The 25,458-nt window shown below is 41.0% G+C and overlaps 1 protein-coding gene across 2 annotated transcripts in view; it reads right to left on the reverse strand.

The window, feature by feature from the left end:
- PDGFD (platelet derived growth factor D) overlaps positions 1-25,458 on the reverse strand; it is a 271,148-nt gene that overhangs the window by 3,231 nt on the left and 242,459 nt on the right. For both annotated transcript variants that reach the window (XM_053595482.1, XM_053595483.1), the window contains exon 6: positions 16,263-16,477. In XM_053595482.1, the coding sequence (XP_053451457.1) occupies positions 16,263-16,477 (215 nt within the window). The remainder of the gene's footprint in view (positions 1-16,262; positions 16,478-25,458) is intronic.

The following is a 25,458-nucleotide window of genomic DNA, read 5'->3' on the forward strand; positions in this document are numbered from 1 at the left end:
AAAGGTGTTAAATAGATGCTAACTTTTCTTCCTTGCTGTAGTCTTCATTGAGTCAAACATTAGTCATTACATAGACAAGAACTTGGTGAAATGATCACCTTGCTTTCAAATATAATCAGCTTCCAGGTCAACCACCTTCCACATGACCACCTCCCCACATCGACCACCTCCCACATCAACCACCTCCCACACGACCACCTTCCCACATGACCACCTCCCTACATGACCACCTCCCCACATTGACCACCTCCCACATTGACCACCTCCCACATTGACCACCTCCCCACATGACCACCTCCCACACTGACCACCTCCCACATTGACCACCTCCTACATTGACCACCTCCCACATAGACCACCTCCAACATGACCTCCTCCTACATTGATCACCTCCCACATGACCACCTCCTACATTGACCACCTCCCCACATTGACCACCTCCCACATTGACCACCTCTTGATTATCACGGACCAACATGCACACATGTACTATCAGCACAGCAGGCTTAGCTCCTTATGTTGACCACCTCTGTATGTTGACCAGTTTGTTACCTTCCCTGGGTGTCAATATACAGAAGTTTTACTGTACACTACATAGGTACTTAAATTGTGTCTTTATATTCCTAGCTTGCTTTTAGACTTTAATTTTGATTTTGTTCTACTTTCTTCTTAGAGTTCTCATCTCCATCATAGTACTACCAAATAATTCTACAGCATTTTAGAGTTTTCAAAGAATTTGCATAGACAATACATTTTTTTGCTCTCAGACAAACACTGTCACATAGTGGAAAAGATAACATTATGTCCATTAGATAACCAGGATTCTAAGGGAGGATAATTACATTATGCCCATCAGATAACCAGGATTCTAAGGGAGGATAATGACATTGTTCAGGGTCCGCAGCAGCGGGGACTGTGGCCAGGGCTTTGTCCTCTAGGCCCCAGCACACTCTGCTTTCTAACGTAACCATGATTTCCTTTGTCTCTTAAAGGTGTGTCTTCCCCCTGTCCCACGTGAACTGGCACAGGGACCTGGTACATGTTGCCTGTTGTACTTCTGTCCTAGATGAAGGTTAGATGCAGGAAAATCTCATTTTAACATCTGCATAACTCTTCATGGCATCCCCACAGCTCTTTACTCTGGATTATATTCCCAGGCATTTTCTCATCCATTCAAAATCTTTTTTTTTTTCTTTTTGAGGCAGAGTCTCTAGCTGGCTCCCTGGGTAGAGTGCCATGGCGACATCATAGTTCACAGCAACCTCTAACTCTTGGGCTAAGTGATCCTCTTGCCTCAGTTCTTTGTCTTTTTAGTAGAGATGGGTCTTGCTGTGGCTCAGGCTGGTCTCAAATCCATGAGCGCAAGCAATCCACTCACCTCAGCCTCCCAGAGTACTGGGATTACAGGTGTGAGCCACTGCACCAGGCCTCATGTTCAAAATCGTAAATAAACTAAATCCATCCACTAGGGGAAAAATTTGTAGAGTCTCCTGCACTCACACGTACGGTCTGCACACACTCTCAATTAGAGTCAGCCAGGCTATTCCATAGGCTTCTAATAAAGCAGAGGCCAGAGCACTCTGCTAATGTGGAATGGAATGTGAGATCCATTGCAGCAAAGCTTCAAAAGAACCTGCTAAACTGGGGGGGGGGGAGAATGGAAATGCCATGAGGGAGGCACAAAGACTCAAAGTATTTGATGCTGGTAAAGCTTGCCCAGATGCCAGTTTTGATAGCCGATTGAAGAGTTTTCAATGTCACCTGCAATTCTACTGCACTTATAGTATGTATCCTATAATTTCACATGACTTACTATGCATTCCTTTAATTGGATTATAAGCACTTTGAGGGCAAGTATAGTACAAATAGTTGCAGGCTGGGTGCGGTGGCTCGCGCCTGTAATCCCAGCACTCTGGGAGGCCAAGGTGGGGAGATCACTGGAGCTCATGATTTGGAGACCAGCTGAGCAGGAATGAGACTCCATCTCTACTAAAAATAGAAAAATGAGCAGGGCATTGTGGTGGGCACCCGTAGTCCCTGTTACTCAGGAGGCTGCAGGAGGAGGACTGCTTAACCCAAGACTTTGAGGTTGCAGTGAGCTATCATGAGCCACAGCACTCTACTTAGGGCCACAAAGTGAGACTCTGTCTAAAAATTAAAAAGTTGCTATCATTCCTAGATCCCAGACACTGTTGTAAGTGGCTTTACAAATATTCAATTATGTGGACTTGGCTGCAACACAATGAGATAGGGAGTTTTCTAATTTAGTCTGTAGATGAGGAGTGAGAGTTAAGTTACTTGCCAAGGGTCAGGGAGATGGTAAGCAGTGGAGCCAGAATTTGACTCCAGGTCCCTATCCACGAAATACAAGCTCTTGTTTGTATTTCAGCAATAAGAGATTCTGTCACAAACAAACAAACAAATAAAGCACACACACACAACAGAAGAAAAACAGGCATAGAAATAAAACAAGGGCCCAAACAAAGTTGCCATGCTTTGGACCGGTTCCAGCCTTTCACAATCGAAGTTCCCATCTCTGTGGCTGAGCTTCAGGGACAGACGGTTTTTTTTGCTTCACTTTTCTCTTGCAGAGTCGCTATAGAAAACAGAAACTGTGACTTCTGTGACTCCACTGTGAAAAAGCAAGCAGCCAAAGCAATGGACAGAGGCTATTTTGTGTTTTTGCCTGTCCCCTACCATGACAGACATGAAAACCCTCCTGTGAGTGTGCCTCAGAATGGGTTGGGCTTTGAACCCTACAGATTTTCAAAAAGATTCTCCAACATGAATTAGTTGCTATTGTCTAAAACTATCTGCATGTAAATTAAACTTGAGGATTGGGGGGAATACAGGGAAAGGAAATGATTCCTAAGAAGGTGAGCACACGGTCAATAGTTTTTGTGTAAAGAAGGCCATTATCAAGGCCTAATAATTTGTGATGACTGGCACCTGTAAAATCAATGCTCCATTGATTTGCTTTTTCATTTGATGGCAAACGAAAGTGTGTGCTTTGGGATGAGAACAGAAAGCCTTGGCAGTTTTTCTAACTGGTCTTCTGATTGTTCAGGGATTTTACTTGTGTTTTATATTAAGCAATGTGAGCACTGTATATATGTGTTTTGCTGATAAGAAGAGAAAAATGAATTGGCAGACACTTTCCCAGACAAGACAGGAGAGCAGTATTTGAACAAAGTGGAAATTGCACTGCCTTCCTGGCTGATCACAGCACTGATGTTCAAAGCTTTCAGATCAGGTAACAGTCTTAGCTTCAGGTATACAACATGGAAAGGAGAAAGAAATAAGGCTGACTTGAGGGTGCATGGAAAGATGAAAAGCTCTTATCTGAGAAAGCAAACTTGCTGGCTTTCGGTTATCCGGTCACTTTTAAAAGGAAGGAGCCAGTGAATTAATTACAGCAGCTGAAGGGCACTAGCTAATAGGTACTATCACAAAATGCTTTCTTATTTGCTGAGCTATGACTCACAGCTGTGAGCAGAGATGGGGAAATACCAGTTCCACAGAGTTCTACCAGTTCCGCCATTTCTCAGCACCTGCGGATGAAAACGGGGACCTTGACTCCTCAAAGCACCTGAAGCCAGGGGAACTGGACATCTACTAAAGGGACCATGACAGAGCCAGTTGGTGGCCTTCACACCACAATACAAAATCAAAGATGTTCAGTTTTGCAAATTACTATATCACAAAAGAATTTAACTACGGTCATTCACCTTGTTGCCAATAAAGCTCTGAATGAATCTTTGCCATAAAGCTACTACACTTATAAAAGAATACCAGGCAGAAAAGCTATCTGTTGAGTTGGGTTCTTGTTTATTGGGAATATAAAAAAAGGTTGTTAAGGCCTTGTAACAGTTCTCAAATTAATGGCTGAAAAAGGAACACAAGTACATATTTCAGGATAAATGCATTAGACAAACCCGAATCATTAAGAGTTTATTTAAGATTCTACATAGCATCCAAAGCAAGCAGTATTCACACAGTTTAAAGGGAATAAAACTTCTATTTTTGTTTCTATTTTAAATACTTTCATGCTATGGAGTTTATAAAAAATGTACATAGAGTCAAAAGTTTTTTTTTTTTTTTCCTATTTTTTTTTTTTTATTGTTGGGGATTCATTGAGGGTACAATAAGCCAGGTTACACTGATTGCAATTGTTAGGTAAAGTCCCTCTTGCAATCATGTCTTGCCCCCATAAAGTGTGACACACACCAAGGCCCCACCCACCTCCCTCCTTCCCTCTTTCTGTTTCCTCCCCCATAACCATAATTGTCATTAATTGTCCTCATATCAAAATTGAGTACATAGGATTCATGCTTCTCCATTCTTGTGATGCTTTACTAAGAATAATGTCTTCCACGTCCATCCAGGTTAATACGAAGGATGTAAAGTCTCCATTTTTTTAAATGGCTGAATAGTATTCCATGGTATACATATACCACAGCTTGTTAATCCATTCCTGGGTTGGTGGGCATTTAGGCTGTTTCCACATTTTGGCGATTGTAAATTGAGCTGCAATAAACAGTCTAGTACAAGTGTCCTTATGATAAAAAGATTCCTTTCCTTCTGGGTAGATGCCCAGTAATGGGATTGCAGGATCAAATGGGAGGTCTAGCTTGAGTGCTTTGAGGTCTCTCCATACTTCCATCCAGAAAGGTTGTACTAGTTTGCAGTCCCACCAGCAGTGTAAAAGTGTTCCCTTCTCTCCACATCCACGCCAGCATCTGCAGTTTTGAGATTTTGTGATGTGGGCCATTCTCACTGGGGTTAGATGATATCTCAGGGTTGTTTTGATTTGCATTTCTCTAATATATTGAGATGATGAACATTTTTCCATGTGTTTGTTAGCCATTCGTCTGTCATCTTTAGAGAAAGTTCTATTCATGTCTGTTGCCCATTGATATAAGGTATTGTTGGCTTTTTTCATGTGGATTAATTTGAGTTCTCTATAGATCCTAGTTATCAACCTTTTGTCTGATTGAAAATATGCAAATATCCTTTCCCATTGTGTAGGTTGTCTCTTTGCTTTGGTTATTGTCTCCTTAGCTGTACAGAAGCTTTTCAGTTTAATGAAGTCCCATTTGTTTATTTTTGCTGTTGTTGTAAATGCCATGGCAGTCTTCTTCATGAAGTCTTCCCCCAGGCAAATATCTTCCAGTGTTTTTCCTATGCTTTCTTGGAGGATTTTTATTGTTTCATGCCTTAAGTTTAAGTCCTTTATCCATCTTGAATCAATTTTTGTGAGTGGGGAAAGGTGTGGGTCCAGTTTCAGTCTTTTACATGTAGACATCCAGTTCTCCCAACACCATTTATTGAATAGGGAGTCTTTCCCCCAAGGTATGTTCTTGTTTGGTTTATCAAAGATTAGGTGGCTGTAAAATGTTAGTTTCATTTCTTGGTTTTCAATTCGATTCCAAGTGTCTATGTCTCTGTTTTTGTGCCAGTACCATGCTGTCTTGAGCACTATGGCTTTGTAGTACAGACTAAAATCTGGTATGCTGATGCCCCCAGCTTTATTTTTGTTACAGACAACTGCCTTAGCTATACGGGGTTTTTTCCAGTTCCATACAAAATGCAGAATCATTTTTTCCAAATCTTGAAAGTACGATGTTGGTATTTTGATAGGAATGGCATTGAATAGGTAGATTGCTTTGGGAAGTATAGACATTTTAACAATGTTGATTCTTCCCATCCATGAGCATGGTATGTTCTTCCATTTGTTAATATCCTCTGCTATTTCCTTTCTGAGCATTTCACAGTTTTCTTTATAGAGGTCCTTCACCTCCTTCGTTAGGTATATTCCTAGGTATTTCATTTTCTTTGAGACTATGGTGAAGGGAGTTGTGTCCTTAATTAGCTTCTCATCTTGACTGTTATTGGTGTACACAAAGGCTACTGACTGTGGACATTGATTTTATATCCTGAAACATTACTGTATTTTTTGATGACTTCTAGGAGTCTTGTGGTTGAGTCTTTGGGGTTCTCTAAGTATAAGATCATGTCGTCAGCAAAGAGGGAGAGTTTGACCTCCTCTGCTCCCATTTGGATTCCCTTTATTTCCTTGTCTTGCCTAATTGTATTGGCCAGAACTTCCAGCACTACGTTGAATAGTAAAGGTGACAGAGGACAACCTTGTCTGGTTCCAGTTCTAAGAGGAAAAGCTTTCAGTTTTACTCCATTCAGTAAAATATTGGCTGTGGGTTTGTCATAGATAGCTTCAATCAGTTTTAGAAATGTGCCACCTATGCCTATACTCTTCAGTGTTCTAATTAGAAAAGGATGCTGGATTTTATCAAATGCTTTTTCTGCATCTATTGAGAGGATCATGTGATCTTTATTTTTGCCTCTGTTAATATGGTGGATAACGTTTATAGACTTGCGTATGTTAAACCAGCCTTGCATCCCTGGGATGAAGCCTACTTGGTCATGATGAACGACTTTTTTGATGATAAGCTGTAATATATTGGCTAGGATTTTGTTGAGAATTTTCGCGTCTATGTTCATGAGTGAGATTGGTCTGAAATTCTCCTTTTTGTTTGGGTCTTTTCCTGGTTTTGGTATCAGGGTGATGTTTGCTTCATAGAATGTGTTGGGGAAGATTCCTTCTTCCTCAATTTTTTGGAATAATTTCTGCAGTACAGGAATAAGCTCTTCCTTGAAGGTTTGATAGAATTCTGGAGTGAAGCCATCTGGACCAGGGCATTTTTTGGTTGGAAGATTTTTTATTGTTTCTTTGATCTCAGTGCTTGAAATTGGTCTGTTCATGAGCTCTATTTCTTCCTGGCTGAGTCTAGGGAGAGGGTGTGATTCCAAATATTGATCCATTTCTTTCACATTGTCAAATTTCTGGGCATAGAGTTTCTGGTAGTATTCAGAGATGATCTCTTGTATCTCTGTGGGATCAGTTGTTATTTCCCCTTTATCATTTCTGATTGCGGTTACTAGAGATTTTACTTTTCTATTCCTCGTTAGTCTGGCCAATGGTTTATCTATTTTATTTATTTTTTCAAAAAACCAACTCCTTGTTTCATTAATTTTCTGAATGATTCTTTTGTTTTCAATTTCATTGATCTCTGATTTGATTTGGGATATTTCTTTTTTTCTACTGAGTTTAGGCTTAGATTGTTCTTCTTTTTCCAATTCCATAAGATCTCTTGTGAGATTGTTGATGCGCTCTCTTTCTGTTTTTCGAATGTAGGCATCTAAAGCGATGAATTTTCTTCTCAAAACTGCTTTTGCAGTATCCCACAGGTTTTGGTAGCTTGTGTCTTCATTGTTGTTATGCTCAAGGAAGTTAATGATTTCCTGTTTTATTTCTTCCTTCACCCATTGGTTATTCAGCAGAAGATTGTTTAGTTTCCATGCCTTTGGTTGGAGTCGAGCATTTTTGTTAGAGTTGAGTTCCACCTTTAGTGCCTTATGGTCTGAGAAGATACAAGGTAAAATATCAATTCTTTTGATTCTGTTGGTAATTGTTTTGTGTCCCAGGATATGATCAATTTTGGAGAATGTTCCATGGGGTGATGAGAAGAATGTATATTCTTTATCTTTGGGATGGAGTGTTCTATATGCATCTATCAAGCACAGTTGTTCTAGGGTCTCATTTAAATCTCTTATATCCTTGTTTAATTTCTGTTTAGAGGATCTGTCCAGCTCTGTAAGAGGAGTGTTAAGGTCCCCTGTTATTATGGTATTATCAGATATCATATTGCTCAGACTGAGTAAGGTCTGTTTCAAGAATCTGGGAGCATTTAAATTGGGTGCATAGATATTTAGAATTGAAATGTCTTCTTGTCGTATTTTTCCCTTGACCAATATAAAGTGACCATCTTTGTCTTTTTTGACTTTAGTTGCTTTAAATCCACATGTATCTGAAAATAAGATTGCAACTCCTCTTTTCTTCTGAATTCCATTTGCCTGAAAAATTGTCTTCCAACCCTTGACTCGGAGCTTTAATTTGTCTTTTGAAGCCAGGTGTGTTTCTTGCAGACAGCAAATGGATGGCTTGTGTTTTTTAATCCAGTCAACCAATCTATGTCTCTTCAGTGGGGAATTCAAGCCATTAACATTTATTGAGATAATTAATAAGTGTGGTAGTATTCTAGTCGTCTTATTTGGTGAGAGTCCATTGCTTAGTTTTATCTTTTGCATCAGTGTGGAGGTTAGGTTCTGTCCTTTAATTTCTGAGTTCTTACTTTGCTGCTGATCCATTGTGGTGGTCAGTGTGCAGAACAGGTTGAAGTATTTCCTGTAGAGCTGGTCTTGTTGTGGCGAATTTCCTCAATGTTTATATATCCATAAATGATTTGATTTCTCCGTCAATTTTGAAGCTTAGCTTAGCAGGGTACAGAATTCTGGGCTGGAAATTGTTCTGTTTAAGTAGATTAAAGGTAGATGACCATTGTCTTCTTGCTTGGAAAGTTTCATTAGAGAAGTCTGCGGTCACTCTGATGGATTTGCCCCTGTAGGTGAACTGGCGCTTACTCCTGGCAGCTTTCAGAATCTTTTCTTTTGTCTTGACTTTGGACAGGTTCATCACAATGTGTCTTGGAGAAGCTCGGTTAGAGTTGAGGCGACCTGGGGTCTGATAGCCCTCTGAAAGCAGTGTGTCAGAATCTTTGGTGATATTTGGGAAATTTTCTTTTATAATATTCTCTAGTATGGCTTCCATTCCTCTGGGGCATTCTTCTTCCCCTTCTGGAATTCCTATAACTCGTATGTTGGAACGCTTCATAAAGTCCCATAATTCTGACAGTGAACGTTCTGCTTTCTCTCTCTTCTTTTCTGCCTCTTTTACTATCTGAGTTATCTCAAAAACTTTGTCTTCTACCTCTGAAATTCTTTCTTCTGCATGGTCTAACCTGTTGCTGATACTTTCCATTGCATCTTTAAGTTCCCTGATTGACTGTTTCATTTCCTTCAGCTCTGCTATATCCTTTTTATATTCTTTATATCGTTCATCTCTGATTTGATTCTGTTTTTGGATTTCCTTTTGGTTATTTTCCACTTTATTAGCAGTTTCCTTCATTGTTTCCATCATTTCTTTCATTGTTTTCAACATGTGTATTCTAAATTCCCTTTCTGTCATTCCTAACATTTCTGTATAGGTGGAATCCTCTGCAGTAGCTACCTCATGGTCCCTTGGCGGGGTTGTTCTGGACTGGTTCTTCATGTTGCCTGGAGTTTTCTGCTGATTCTTCCTCATCAGTGATTTCTTTTATCTGTTTCCTTGCCCTAATTTTCCTTTCTCTTCCTCTTGCTCTTTAAGTTCTTGTGCCTGTGGACTAAGGGTTACAGGACCAGAAGGGTGAGAAGGTTTAAGAGCAAAAAAGGGATGAAAGAAAGGAGGACCGAGTGATAACGAAAAAAAAAAGAAAAATAGAGAAAGGAGAGGGGGTGGGTAAAGGGAGTATTGACAAAAAGAAGAGAGGCACAGAAAGAGGGGTACAGAGCAATGTATGTGTACAGTAGGGTACTTTGATACAACCTTAAAAAAAAAACCCACCTTCTGGGGGTGCCCAGTTGGGTGGTTCCCTTGAGGTCAGCAGCTCTTTGCTAACCTGATCAGACTCAGTACCCCACCTCCACCAAGTAGAGAGGAAAGACAAAAATGCTATAAATCAAAACAAAACAAGCAAACATAAAACTTTACGGGATAAAATTGGCTGGAAATACCAAATAATAGTGGTAGAAACACTAACAAAAATGAAGTTCTAATTATTGAAATAGGCAGCAATGGGAAATTATAATTAAACTGGAAAAATTGAGAAAGAAAAAGGATCTGTATGGAAAAGGTTGAACTTATAAAACAAAACAACAATCCACAACATCAAAATAAACAAAAAAAACAACCAAACCAAAAAAAAAAAAAAAACAAAAACAAACAAACAAAAAAAAAACACAACCAAAAACAAAGCAGTATGTATATGTTATTGAATATTGTCTGGGCAACACGTGGTCTTCTGGGGTATGAGATGTTAATCACAGTTCTGATACGACTGGAGGCTGCTAGTTTCTCAAACCCCAGCAGGTAGACACCCTAAATCTCTCTTCAGCCCACTTAAAAGGCACTTTTAACTTGTTCACTTACTGAGCAGAAGCTTTCTCAGGGAAGTGGTTGTTGCTGGAATCACTGCTGAAGAGGCTATCCACTTACCCTGTGTCTCCCTCTGCCCTCGAGGGTTAGGGCTTCAAGGCAGCTCAGACCCCGCCCTTAGGCTACTTGGTCACTGGGTTACCAGCTCCCACCCAATTCCAGCTCTGTGACCCTGAGGGCGTAGCTTGCTGGGGCAGATCGCTCACAATGTCTGCCTGTGACCCTAGACAAAGGCCAAAGTTCTCTGCACTCCCGCTCAGGCTCTCCCCAAGGCAGTTCAGCTGGGTGCCAAGTCCAAAGACACCAAAACAGTTCACAGGTAAGGCCTTTCTGGTTTGCAGTCTCGCTGCTACTGAACTTACAGTTGCGGGTGGGTTTAGACGGATTGAACACACGCGACCACTTGCCAGTTTTCCACTGTTTTAGTCCTCCTCTTGGGGTCCAGAAGTCTCTCGCTGACTCCCTGTATCCTCTCAGGGGTGATGGTAGGCAGATCCCACCAGCCAGAGATGCCTGGAGTCCTATATCCCCAGACTCACGGTGCCCAGATGCAAGGAATCTGTTACTCGGCTGCCATCTTGCTCCGCCTCCTCACCCATAGTCAGAGTCAAAAGTTTTAAAGGATGGTAGTGAATTATTCTGAAACTAAGTGACTACAAGTGAAAATACTTTGAGAAGGGATCACATATTATTTTCTACCTGGGCAATTGCTCAGCCTGCAGGCAACAGTTGCAGCAGGGGCCGAGCATTAAAACCAGAGTGATGTCAAGTCATGAGACGCAGCACTCAGTAAGAAAGACAACAATAAACAATGCAGAGACTTGACACTGAGAAATTAAGTTGAAGTGATGAAAGGCTGGATGGCACTGGGGATTTATAAAATGCAATCATGACATGCGTGGATATTGTTAACTTTCTGTAAACACTCCAGGGTTACTATGGGGTATATGTAGCTGCAGTCCTACCTTAATAGAACTAAATAGTTAAAGGATTCAGAAGGCACCTGTGAGGGCTAATGCCTGCATGGTTAGCCTACCCACTGCAGAAACATAATGGAAGCCTGGCTAGATACTACATTTCAGAGCATAACTTTAGCTTTGGGTATCAATCAGGACAGACAGGCCTTGGCTGCCCGACAGGTATCTTTGCCCCAAGACAGGTTTGCTAAATTTGGCAGGAAAGTGAAGCTGTATGGAGAAGTGAAAGGCTATGCACAGTCTGGAAGAGTAGGCACAGTTTCAGCGAGGGGTCCACTCACTGGGTGAGGAGCACGTCAGGGCTGAAAGGCCGTCAGGATGGAGACGGCCAGACAGGCTCTCACTGAACTCCACCCAGGTCTGGCTGGTGCTGACGGTCTGCAGATGCTTTCATTAACCCAGTCCTCCCACCTGGCAAGCAGCACAGGTGTTACTGTTGCTTATCAAGCCGAGAGAATTAACCTTGTTATAAGTGGCCTATAAACGTTGACAGCTCCAGATGGTTATCTTTATTCTTTTGCATTTCAACTACCAGTTTACCTGTAGTTAAACTTCCATGGCACACTTGAATTATGTTGATAAAAGAAAGAGTAGAAAAAGAATATATTTACTGTGCTTTGAACTTCTTTTGAAGATAATTTAATGATCTTTAAAAATGTTTGTAACACACCTAAGATCCTCTCGTGGCCTACCAGTTAGAAATCACTGGTGTAGGCCTTTGCTGTTCAATACAGTTGTCACTGGCCTTGCGTGGCTATTTACATTTCAATTACTTAAAATTAAATAAAAATTTAGTTTCCGTTTGTGTCATGCATACTGTAAGTGCCCAGTAGCCACATGTTGCTGGTGACTGCCTCGCTGCCCAGTGTAGACGTGGAACCATCCCCTGTGAGTGCAGATGTTATGTCACCTTCATGACAAAAAGTCATGACACAAAGGACAGAAAGTTAACTTCAATTGTTCTCTCTCTGCTGCTTCCTAAATTTTTGGCTGCTGACTAAATGGACATCTTCCAGATACCAAATGATGAAAGCCAGTAAGTAACTTAGTAGGTCACCAGACTTTTAGGAACTATGCTGTCTCTTCCTTATGCATAATTGAGGTAAGAAGAGAACTATTACTAAAATCATGGTATCCTCTAATTTTCTTCACAATATATTTTCTGAAACATTCCTTAAAGAAAACATTACCAAAAGTATTTTTTAAATCCTATGATAGGGCTCAGGACACTCTACCCAAAATACTTTAAGCTGAAGGAATTTAAGAAAACAGCTGAAATAGAAAAGTCAGTCTGACCCTCCCTGCACGCTTCTTGACTGAAGTAGGTCATAAAACCTGAAAACAATGTTCAGACTTCACTGTAGCAGGATTTAAAAACCTCCTATGTGGGGTGCTCTCCTGTCCCCCGAGGAGGGGAGCATCTTCACCTCTGAAGACAAAGGTGTGACGGAGAAGGAGCTGAGTCCCCAGTTCAGGACCGCTAGGTCATGCTCTTTGCCCTATCCTATTTCTTAATGACTCCCTCCATTCTTCTTCAAGCCTGCTATAAAAGAACACTCAGGTTCAACTACTTTTTTTCCAGTCTTCATTTCCTTATGAAGGCTCCTGTATCTGTAAATTAATGTAAAGGTGTGTGCTTTTCTCTGATTAATCTGTTTTTTGTTATAGTGGCTTTAGCCATGAACTTTGGGTGGGTAGAAGGAAAGATATTTTTTTCCTCTCCCACACTAATATATTCCAAAAGGCATAGAATGATTGTTAGGAAACATGGGGAGAGGGCTGTGGCCAGCAGGGCCCCACAGCCTGGGAAACGCTCAAGGAACGACCCCCAACCACTTCTCCTCCAATACCATTCTTCCCACCTGCCAGAGGTCACGTAGCCCGTGCATACTTTCCTTGTTATCGGCAAGCACACAGTTTTTCCTCTTTAAGGTTGATCTCTACCCCATGTGCTAAAATTTACACAACTTTGTTAAGATACTGTATAAATAAACCTGTTTCCACGGTTCAGGGGCTGGCTGCAGCCGTCACCTGCGTCAGTCCTCTCAACGCCGTCCTAGCTCTCGTCCAGTGTGAATCCCTCTTCATTTCCCACTTTTCCACCCAGGTCAACTCTCCCTCCTCACATTGGATTGAGAGAGGTCTCCCTGTCTGGTGCCAGTATGCGACAAGGAAAGAGGAGAAATACTTAAATAGGGTTGTACAAATCTTTGAGAGAAGGAAATAGCACAGTGGCCACACACTCTCCTGCACAGTGACGACCACTCAGACCCTACAGGACAAGGGGCCTTCTAGTCTCCCACATTTAATTCCTTAATGTTGAACACTGAAATCCCTGCAGAGAATCACATGGCTGTATGTGACAGTCTTGGTCCCTGTAAGGGTGCTCACGAGTCATAGAAACACATTTCGCATCCCATCATTTGCAACCATGAGCGGGGAGACTGGTTTCTCCTTTCTCGGAGATAAGAATACAGACACAGAAATAATGGAATAAAGGACTAGGATTTTCCCCTAAAGAGACTACTGAGCTCCAGCAACCCCCACTTCTGGGAACGGAATAAGCTCTTTTCATAGGGCACAGGTGATGACAGTTGTGCCACATTTTGAGGGTATTTTAGGAGTCTTGGAGATACATGACAGGAATATTTGTTCCAGGGATTCAGTTACTGCCTGGTGATTGATGCTCATTTGGCCTTGTGTCCAGCACTTGACAGGCAGTTTTATATAGAACTCTGCTGAGTCCTAGAGGTAAAAATATTATGACACATGTTTTAAAGAGATGCTTTGACATGCAGTTTTAAAAGGATCCCAACACTGCAGACCCACTCATGTGACTGAACAAAGAGATCAGGAGTTTTTCCCCTCTAGATGTTAACTGTGAACACAAATTTGCAGGTAACAGTTCCTGTGTACAGACCTGTGGAAGGAGCTAAGAGAAAGCGGATGGCCAGGCTTCGGAGGTCTTCAGAGTTAACTGCCTGGAAGGCAAGAGTCTTTGGTGGTGTATGTTAACTCTGCTGTTCCCACAATGACTAATTTAAAAAAATCAAGCTGTACCTTCCAAGTTCAGAGTCAAGATAAAAATACAGCACTCCACAAATACATCAAAGGCCTGATTCTAACATTCTTTCTCACAGTTTTTACTGGGTAGAGATCTTCGTACTTCCTCACTTATTTTAACTCTAACCTGATTATGGCAGTCTGTATTTATCCTTGGGGTATGACTAAAGGTTATAAAATTCAGGTTCTTCGTTAGAAGTGAAGAACAACATCCAATCTAGAGTTCATCAGTTCATACAAAAAAAAACACAATGAATGCAGACGATGGCATTCTCCAGATATGAGAACATTTTTTTTCTTTGAAAACAGTAGGTGGAGTAAGTAATTCTTATGACTGATGAAAATATGTCAAACGGTTTATGAAGCTAGTGTATGATGCCCCATGATCATATCAATGTACACAGCTATGATTTAATAAAAAAAATTCTTATGACTAAGGAAATATGTCCCATGTAGGTCTAAAACATGTGTTTCTCCTGTCTAAGGTAAGTCAGGTTATTGAGGCACAGCTTCCTTTATTTCTCAAGTTGAAAATATCACTTGGACTATACCCATTTTTTGTTTATTCCAGGAGTTACCTCCTAACTTATTATTACTGTTATATTGTTTTCAGGTTAAAAATCAAAGTTATATTGTTTTCAGGTTAAAAATCAAAATCAAAATTGAATTCAAAACACAAACCCCCAAAATCTCAAAACACACACATACATACAAATAGAAACACTTGTACAGAGCCAGAAATTTTACCTAGATGGAACTGTCCATTCCTTTGTGGTAGGTGCTGATGGAAGGCAGCTGAAACAATAATTACTGACAATACCGTTTGCTTCATATTTTAGCTCATAATCTTAAACAGATTTCTATATGAGGTTTCAACCTTACAGAACACATCTCATATGCATTATTTTACATGAGTCCCAGAATAACTCTTTGAAAAGGCTTAGTGATGTAATTTCTTAGTCTCATGTCACATATGTGAAAACTGAGTCTCTTAACACTAGTGACTTGCATTTGCTCCCCCAGGACAAAGTAACTAGAGCTACCGCTTATGTTAGGCCAGCTCTGTCTCCTCATAAGTGCTCATTTATGCTCAATTAAGTGCTGTACATTAAAATAGAGAAAGCACAGTATTATTAATACTAGTGATAAGATCGTAGACTCTGGGACCAGTTGAGTGGAGTGCTGGTGCTGGCTCTGTGATTTGCAGATCATGTCACACTGGCCAGCTTACTGATCCTCCTAAGCCTCAGTTCACTCACCCGTGAAAAGAGAAGGCAAGTAGCAACCGCTGACAGCATTGCCCATACACTGCTAGGTGAGCTAACGAGAACTTACAGCGGTGTTCAGCACCCAGTAAATACTATTATTATTACTCCAGGTTACTGCTCTCCTTAAATTTTTGTTCCTGTTGTATCTTTATGTTTGTTTTTGTTTATTCCTGCATAATCCAAGAGACGATTCTCCAGGTAGCACTCAGTAGTATTTAGGGAAAAATAAAGAGCATTTCCAGATGAAAAATACATCTTCAATGTAGAAAATGAAAAGGACTCTAACAATTTGTATTTTGCTATCTTTACAGTGCTTAATTTTGCAATGGTTTAATGGAATTGGGTTTTCTTTCTTAATATTTTCTTAAAGCAACCTAGATTTCGCAATCATACCCTTTAAATGAATATCATGATATTTCTACTATTACAGGGAGGCCAAGTAAGATCTAAAATTACTGTATCATACATTTGATTATATAGTCTAACAAGGCTATTGCTGACCCACATGATGTATGGTAAGAATTAGAAAAAGAAATTCTTTCTTCTACATGGAATTAACCTTTCACCAGGACACTTGGCTTGGCAAATCTAGTACTGGTAGTTCAGTTCCATATCATCCCCCTGGCTGGATGCCTTTGTGCAGTGAACAACCTGAACAACTGTATGCAATACCCTGTGTTCCAGTCAACAGCAGTGCAACAAGAACCTCTGTGTCCTCTTCTACAAGATGTGAATAGGAATGCAGGGTCAATGCCAGCCATTGTTACTCATCAGATTACACAACTGATGCAGCTGAAAAGAGCTAAATGTAGCAGTGCAACAAGAAATCTGAGCATGACATACCTCGTGATACTTTTTCACAGTTTTCCCTGAATTGCACGAGCAGGACTTCCAGTTGGCAGTTCCACAGCCACAATTCCCTCCACAGCGCTGCACAAGGAGGCAGCGTGGGAAGAAGACCACACTGGTCAGCTTCAGCTCCTCTCTTAGATTGACCGAGTAATTCCTGGGAGTGCAGCTGTAACGCCTGACATCCTCATTGAGCCTGTCCAGGTCAACTGTAAGCAAATACACATACCCTATGAGCAAACTCAACTGTTAAGACTGGGCAGACAACTTGTGTTACTGGGAACAGGGTGAGAAGATTCTACAGGAGCTACCTTAAGCCAGGGATTGAATTTCTCCTTAGCATCTCAGTTACTGTACACCTCAGGTGGAAAACCTGATTTCTCTTTTCATCTTACATGCCCTTCAAAAAAAAATAATAATAATAAAATAAAATAAAAACAAAAACTTAGCTAAAATTTACATCTTGGTTCAAATTTCCTTGCATCTCTTTTTAATGTTAAAAAAAAATGTTCTGAGGGAAGAAAATAAAACATTTGTCAATTTAAAATAATGGCCTTTATTAAAAAAATACAAAATAAATTGCTTCTTGATTTCAAATAAAGCCTGACTCTAAGTTATTACTTAAATATAATTTGAATTATATCTAGGACACATTAGAGGCAACCACCCTAATATATTTACCTGACAATGAAATTTTGCAAGTAAATACAAGGAAGCAAAGGTTTTAATTTCATTTTAACTTCCAAAGTCAACCAACATGTTAAAGGAAGTGGAATTCTTTGGCTGAGAGCATGGTGCCTATCTGTGTGTCGGGTCCTAGGTGGCAGCAGAGCATAGTGCCAGGTGCTCGTGCTGCATGGAGGTCGCAGCTGCCTCAGCGCCATCCTGGCTGTAGCCTTTCAGCTGGAAAGTCACTTATGGGCCCTGAACCTCTGCTTCCTCATCTAGAAGATGTGAATATGAATGCAGTGTTAATGCCAGCCACTGTTACTCAGCTCCATTCACTTGATTCTCTCTTCCCACATTTTCTTCCTTTAAAACCAAATGATCAAACTTATTTTTTTTTTAATAAAAAAAGGTCTTTCTCCCTCTTTATTTTTCTTTTTTTGGCCATTGCATCAAGTAAAATTTGTATTATTTTATTACAAAAATTATATTTTAATTAGTGTTCTCAAAATCCATCTAATCACCCACCCATCCATTCAGCATCCAAATTCTCTCACTGGTGCGTGAATGCAGTTAGGAGAAAGTCTGTCTGCACAGGCCCTACCCCATTTCCTAGTGCGTGCTCCTGGTGCACCAGCCAGGCGCTATAGGAGGAATTCCACCAGTGTTGGATTCACTATGCTCACTCTGAATTCTAGCCCCAGTAAATGTCTTAGTCTTAAACCAAATCTGCTTGGGGAGCAATAAGGAATTGGAGGTAGAGGAAGTCAAAGGCCAAGGAGAAGTTCAGTGAAATGCATCCAAGAGAAACAGAAGGAAAACAGGGCTTAAGTATGGACCAAGAGTCTGCTAACCCAATCCCTGTGTGCCTTTTAATATGTGCAAAATGCTTTAATTCTCAAGGGCAAGGGTTTACCTCCAGCTGTTATATGCTGAGCCCAGCACTCTGTGGGCACTGAATAAATGTTAAATAATCGTTGTGCATGATTTATTGCTGTTTTCTTTCTTTCTTTGTAAAGACATGTCATAACTTTAGCTACAATCAATCCAGATTTAAATTGAATGAACTCAGTCTTGGGAAAGGAACCATTTTATTGCTGCAAAAGCCCTGAAAATAACTGCAAGCAAAGCAGGAAGGATTATGTAAATGGATTAAAAAGTGCAGCAGCCATCCATTACAAGTGGCACCTTGAGATAAATATCGATGCTGGCCTGTGCATTCCTGGGCTGTGGACAGGGCTGACGTAGAGGCCAAATCTGCTGCCTGTGATAATGGGAATGTATTTGTCTAACACAAAGCAGTAAAGAGGTGCAATTAGCAAGAAGGAATTGTGATGAGAGAGAAGGCAGAGAGGTACAGGAAGGGAGTGACAGCGCTGAGTCTTCCCACTAGCTCAGCCTTCTGTAGGCACCTGACAGATGGGAGGTGGGGATTATTCTCCAAGGTAAACCATAAGTGCCAAGACTGGAACTGAAGCTGCATGGAGCAATGCAGAAAGATGATAGGTAGGCCACTGAGGTAGCCCACTGGTTGAAGGGAGAAGTTCAAGGTTGCTAGGGCTGTATGGGGCTCCCAGGTAGGGTGTTGAACTGGGGTTGGGTGGTGAATGGCAACATCTTTAATTAATTCCATAAGGTACCCATGTCAAATTATAGCATGTTTTCCATCAGAAATTTAGCCAATCCCCAAAGTGCCTTCAACAAACCAGGGCAAGGCATGTAAGCCTTACTCCCCTTGAAACCAAACTCCACACATGGCCTGTTTAGCTGAGTAGCACCGGTTACTTCCCTTTCTTACCCACCATGAAGAGATTTACAATTCTGTCAGTTTTACGCATCAATTCCCTGATGTGACTAAGAACCGTGGCCCAGCCTTTCTCAAGGTTCATAAACTCTCCAAGAAGAGTCTGTTCATCTTTATGGACGTTACAACCTTACTGTGCTTTTCAGATTCCTCCCTCTTGTATAAATCAGCACATAATTGTACAAACTGTTTGCCTGTTTCAACTCCAATGTGGAGTAAAAATAAATCTGGAAAGAACAGTTACTTTATAACTTTTAATGAGGGAATGTCCAGATACTTCAAACGTAAAATCATGAAATACAATGAATTTTGTGACTCCATTTGGAGTCATATCTAAAGAAGGGAAACTTTCATCACTTCTTCTGACAAAAATTAACCTAAATCACAGCAAACAGTTCTTGATCAGACAGCAGTGTGAAGCAGGGAATGAATGGAAATCTACTGGATGTCCACTAGGTACCCAGGGCCATGCAAGGCACGTTTCCAAACTCAGGTCTCAGTGAATTCTCATAACCAGCCCTCGGCTTGGATACTCCTGTTCTCATTTGATACATGCAGAAGAGATGGGGAGGAATGAAGTGACTCGCCCAAAGTCACCGGACAGAAGTAGACATTTGAGAAATATGTCCTAAAAAACCACAGATGATTACACAAATATCTGAAAGGCCCTGAAGTAGGCATGGAAGCAGTTGGCACCATCCTAAGGCAATTCTTTGAATCCTAGGAACTTATAACCTGAGGTGATGTATGATGTTTATCTATGAAATAAAAAAAAAAGAGAGAGAGATCATTAAGAATCAAAAAGGTAAAAAAAAAACAAAAAAAAACAAAAAAAACCAAACAAACAAAAAAACCACCCAGAATCAAAGATGTCTTAAAATGTCTCTCTCTCTCCTTTACTAGATTATGAATATCTAAGCTTTAAACACCATTGATTTCCCCTCTGGCATGTGCTTTGCAGCCCACAAAGCCAGGTGCACGTCCTGACTCTACTTTGTAGCTATCACTGAATCTTTGTAAATTCATTTTTTTTTCCCTGTGTAAAATGGGAATAACAGTACTCTTCTGCCAAGAAATTTATTAAGATTGAATGACTTCAGAGTGTGGGAAGCACAGGTCCAAATCCTAGCTCCCAGTAGGTATGCCTAACATCATTGTTGAAGTGAGAGAGGTTAAGAGCAAGATCACCCCAAAGTAGAAGTACTACAATTCTGCAATTGATGAGTACTAAGGAAAGGAAGGCCACACCCACCTTGATCTAAATGTAAGAACGCAGTGGTGAGATGGAGATTTTACACCTGGATGGAGGTGGAACACATTTTCTTAGTAAAGCATCACAAGAATGGAGAAGCAAGAATCCAATGTACTCGATTCTAATGTGAAGGCTGTAGATGAGCTAATACAAGGGGTGGTAAGGGAATAGAGGGGAGGAGGGAGAGGGAAGTGGGTCATGGTGTGTGACACAGCTCCTGGGGGAGGGACACAAGTATAAGAGGGACTTTATCTAACAAATGTAATCAGTGTAACCTAATTATTCATACCCACAATGAATTCCAAACAATTAAAAAAAAAAAAAGAATGCAACAGTCATGTGTGTTCAGTTTAATTTCACTGGACTGAACCCTGCCCTTCGCAAGTAAAGACCTGTAGAGCCAGATTGCTCAGTACCAGCAGTTCCTGTCTAAGTGTGAACTCCAGAAACAGGGTAGTCTCCTTCCATCCAGGCGAGGAGAGAGCAAGCAGACGCCAGCAGGCAGCAGTCCCCAATCCGTTTGGCACCAGGTTTCATGGAAGAACATTTTTCCATGGTTGGGAGACTGGGGGTGTGTGGCTTCTAGATGATTCCAGCACACTCATTTCATCTCCAGTTCAGATCATCAGGCATTGGATTCTCATAAAACACCGTGTAGGTCCCTCGCACGTGCCGCTGTTCACAGTTGGGTTTTGTGCTCCTGAGAGAATCTGACACGGCAGGAGGCAGAGCTCAGGCCGGATGGGGGCGGAGCTCAGGATGGATGGGGCGTGGCTGTGAACACAGGAAGCTTGCCAGCTCACTGGCGACTCACTTCCTGCCACGTGGCCTGATTTCTGACCACCACAGACCGGGACCAGCCCAAGGCCTGGGTGTTGGGAACCACTGGCTATAAGGGTTTCCCAATGCTTCGCAGTAAACACAGGCACACACATTTTCTTTAACAAGAATAACTGCTACGGAAAATTTACATTGTTCACCCAGATACTGAAAGTTACAGCTTTCCACTGCTAAATGAATTTTCTCTATTAACTTGCATTTAAATGATATGTCTCCACTGAAAAAATAACTTTGATGAGGAGGGTGGGGTGAGGATATCCATGAAGATGGGCAACCTCACCTAGAAGAAAGCCGAGGAGGTTCTGGCACGGCAGCAACAAACAGCTGAGAATGTCCTTGTCCCTGCTGCTGAGATTTTCTTCAGACTTTCATATGAGCCCTCACAGACACATACGACAATACATATTATATGGCTTTTATGAACACTTGCTGGCAAACTGAGTGGGGAGTCTAGATACTTATAAACCATATTGGTCATACTCAGTGCCTAACTTCTTGTAGAAAAATGTAGCAGAGGAAACATCCAGCAACCAAAGTGATGCCAGAAAGTTTCTGGGTAAATAGTATCATACAAAAGTTCAGTACTTGAAGATAATTTTGTAAACTTTGAGTGTGCTGGTTATACAGATCCATAAATATAACAATATTTGGATACTATGTAGGAGGCTCTCCAGATCCCTGATGATCATCTTAGAAGCCACGGAGAGGGAAGAGAACAGAAGAGCTGATAAAAAGATCTCAGCTCTGTGCATAGGTTTGTAAGCAATTCTAGCAATAATTGCAGCTTCAATTATTGAGGGTCCACTAGTTATCACTGTGCTATTTTCTAATACTAGCACAGCCTTGAAAAGTGGTTATAGTTAGAGCCATTTCACAAAATGCAGAAAACAAGATTTGGGTCTGTAAGTGACTTCTCTAAGGTTACTGATTTTAGGATTTGAGTTAGAATTTTATCACTAATTTGCTTGACTCTCAAGTACATGCTCTTTTCATCACAATATTCTTTCTTTTGATATATTGCTATCAAATTTATGGCAAACAATTTTAATGTTGAGAAATGAAATCTTTACTTGGTAAAAATAACAAATCAGATTTCAGGAAACCCAATAAAGTTAACTTTCTGTTGATAATGGAAATTATTAACAGTATGTTAATGATATTAATATTGAAAACATTAATACTATGATTAATTTATAGATGTTAATATTACAAACATTAATAACAATAGTAATTTCTATTATTGATTTGGTGCTCCTGGTAGTTCTGTTTATTTAATTTACAGTGAAGTAGTTACAGAGGGCTGATATCTCAAGACTGACTTATGAAATTCATCACTGTTGTCAGACAAGAACTTTTTGAAATTCTCCCATCGGTATCAAACAGGTGGATACAGAAAGTTGTAAGCACTCAATTTCTAAAATATATTCATACAAGTCAGTCAGTGTGCTGAACGGGAGCGCAGTTGCCTGGAGGAGAGAGGAAGACTCTGAGGGAGGCGTGTGCAGGATAAAGGGGGCGTGCCTCAGCCTGAGGCGAGAGACTGCTGTTGCGGGGGAGAAACAAGATGGCGCACTGAAGCCAGCTCTCCACAAAGGCTCCTGTCCAGAAGGAGAGTTAAGGGACAAAAATTTAGTAAGTATCCTGGTGGATTTGAGCCGCACCAAGAGAGAAGGTTGAAGAACGCAACATCAACACCGCTGAGGCAAGCTGTGATCACAAGGACACAAACAAAAGCAAAACGGCTCACTTCTGAAGCCACACCCCCTGTCTTCCTGGGCAACCAGAGGAGGCCACCAGTGAGCAAAGGATTTGCCTTACGCTGCTCACAAACCCGGGAAGCTTCCAGGGCAGGGCCGACTCAGAGAGGTAATCGGACACAAACCTCCACCAACAAAGTCATTTGAACTCAGAACAGCCCGTCTTCTGCAGGCGATTTTAGCAGAAACAGAGGCAGAATCCCGCAAAGTTGTCTGTTCTGTTCTGTTAGCAACATCAATCAGGGACGGGGCTAAGCCTGAGTGAACACATCCCCCCCACCACCTGCATCAAGCACTCAAAGATGTCAGGCCCCATCTCCTCCTGCTAGGTAGTGGCAGACTGCAGGGGCCTGGCAGATTTCCTTGCAATTCAGGCAGATGCAAACACCTGGAGAATCTGTTCACTACAGGCAACTGGGTTAGCCATCTGCAGAGATACCAGTGACTGGGTCCGACGGATGGGCAAAGTGGGGAAGGAGACATCAACCTTCCCAGACTGATCTATTTGCTAGGTGGCTCCTCCTGACTCCAAGCAACACTGGAGTAAGCCATATCAGAGGAGTCACCAGACCCCTGTGATCCAGTTCCCAGAGACCTCTTGAACTCTCCCACCCGAGACAGGTGCCGATTGAGACAATCGATTTGGACCTTTTGAACTGAACTAATAGACTGAGGACTTTACAGGCGGTGCCCGGGGTATGCGGTTGTAGGAAGGTTTGATTTTCCTTTTCCAATTGGTGCCAGAGGTGGGCGGGCGGGGTGACTTAATTGCTGGTTTTTCCACACAGCTGAGACTTCAAGCCAGAGTAAATGTTACAATAGGATCGAACAGAAACCAGCTGAAAACAAGACAGAACCACTTCACACCACCACACAAGACAGGGCCCCAGTTTCTCAGGTCACAACACTGTACGGGCCCTCGATAAAGCCCCAGGGGAAAAATCAAAGGGAGTAAAATAACCATGGGGCGGAATCAGCAGAAAAACTCTAGTAACATGAATAACCAGAATAGATCAACCCCCCCAAGAAAGGATACGGCAGATGTGATTGAAGATCCCATTCATAAACAACTGGCTGAGATGTCAGAAATCGAATTCAGAATTTGGATTGCAGACAAGATTAATAAAATGGAATTAGGAATTCGAGGAGAAATTCAAAAGTTGTCTCAAGAATTTAACGAATTTAAAGACAAAACAACCAAAGACTTAAACACACTGAAGCAAGAATTTACAGCCCTCAAAGATATAAAAATACAGTATAATCCCTCAGCAACAGAATGGATCAAGCAGAAGAAAGGATTTCTGACATTGAAGATAAAGTCTTCGAATGCTCTCAATCTCTCAAAGAGGAAGAGAAATGGAGAGCAAAAACGGATCATTCACTCAGAGAACTCTGGGATAATTCAAAGAAAACCAACCTGCGAATAATTGGGATTTCTGAGAATGATGAAGTGGCCTCGATGGGCACAGAGGCCCTTCTGCATGAAATTATGAAAGAAAATTTTCCAGACATGCCTAGAGAATCTGAAATTCAGACAGCAGACAGCTTCAGAACCCCAGCACGATTCAACCCCAATAAGTCATCCCCCAGGCATATCATAATTAGCTTCACTAAAGTTAATATGAAAGAGAAGATTCTCAGAGCAGCCCGGAGAAAGAAAACCATTACGTACAAAGGAAAGAATATTAGAATAACTGCAGATCTCTCTGCTGAAACTTTTCAAACCAGAAGAGAGTGGTCATCGACTTTTAACCTCCTAAAGCAAAATAACTTTCAACCCAGGATCTCGTATCCAGCTAAACTGAGTTTCATTTATGATGGAGAAATTAAATACTTCAATGACATTCATATGTTGAAAAAATTTGCCATAAGTAAACCAGCTCTTCAGGATATTCTCAGACCTATCCTCCACAATGACCAACCCAATCCTATACCACAAAGGCAAACTCACTCAGAAACTTCGGATCAAACTCCAACTTCCACACTGGCAAAAGGATTAAAAATGTCCACTGGACCTTTCAAAAACTCGATACCCAAAATTCAACCAGACTTATCAATACTCTCCATTAATGTGAATGGCTTAAACTGTCCCCTAAAGAGGCATAGGTTAGCTGACTGGATACAAAAACTCAAACCAGATATTTGTTGCATACAAGAGTCACATATTAACTTAAAAGACAAATACAGACTCAGGGTGAAAGGATGATCATCCATATTTCAGGCAAATGGTAATCAGAAAAAAAGCAGGTGTTGCAATTTTATTTGCAGATACAGTAGGCTTTAAACCAACAAAGGTAAGAAGGACAAGAAGGGTCACTTCATATTTGTTAAGGGTAATACTCAATATGATGAGATCTCAATTATTAATATCTATGCACCCAACCAGAATGCACCTCAATTTATAAGAGAAACTCTAACAGACATGAGTAACTTGATTTCCTCCAGCTCCATAATCGTCGGAGATTTCAACACTCCTTTGGCAGTGTTGGATCGATCCTCCAGCAAGAAGCTGAGCAAAGAAATCTTAGATTTAAACCTAACCATCCAATATTTAGATTTAGCAGACATCTACGGAACATTTCATCTCAACAAAACTGAATACACATATTTCTCATCAGTCCACGGAACTTACTCCAAAATTGACCACATTTTAGGTCACAAGTCTAACCTCATTAAATTTAAAGGAATAGAAATTATTCCTTGCATCTTCTCGGACCATCATGGAATAAAACTTGAACTGAGTAACAACAGGAATCTGCATACTCATACAAAAACATGGAAGTTAAATAACCTTATGCTGAATGATAGCTGGGTCAGAGATGAGATTAAGAAAGAAATCGCCAATTTTTTGGAACAAAATAACAATGAAGA

The sequence above is a fragment of the Nycticebus coucang genome, chromosome 6 (genome assembly GCF_027406575.1).
Source record: "Nycticebus coucang isolate mNycCou1 chromosome 6, mNycCou1.pri, whole genome shotgun sequence".
NCBI lineage: Eukaryota > Metazoa > Chordata > Mammalia > Primates > Lorisidae > Nycticebus > Nycticebus coucang.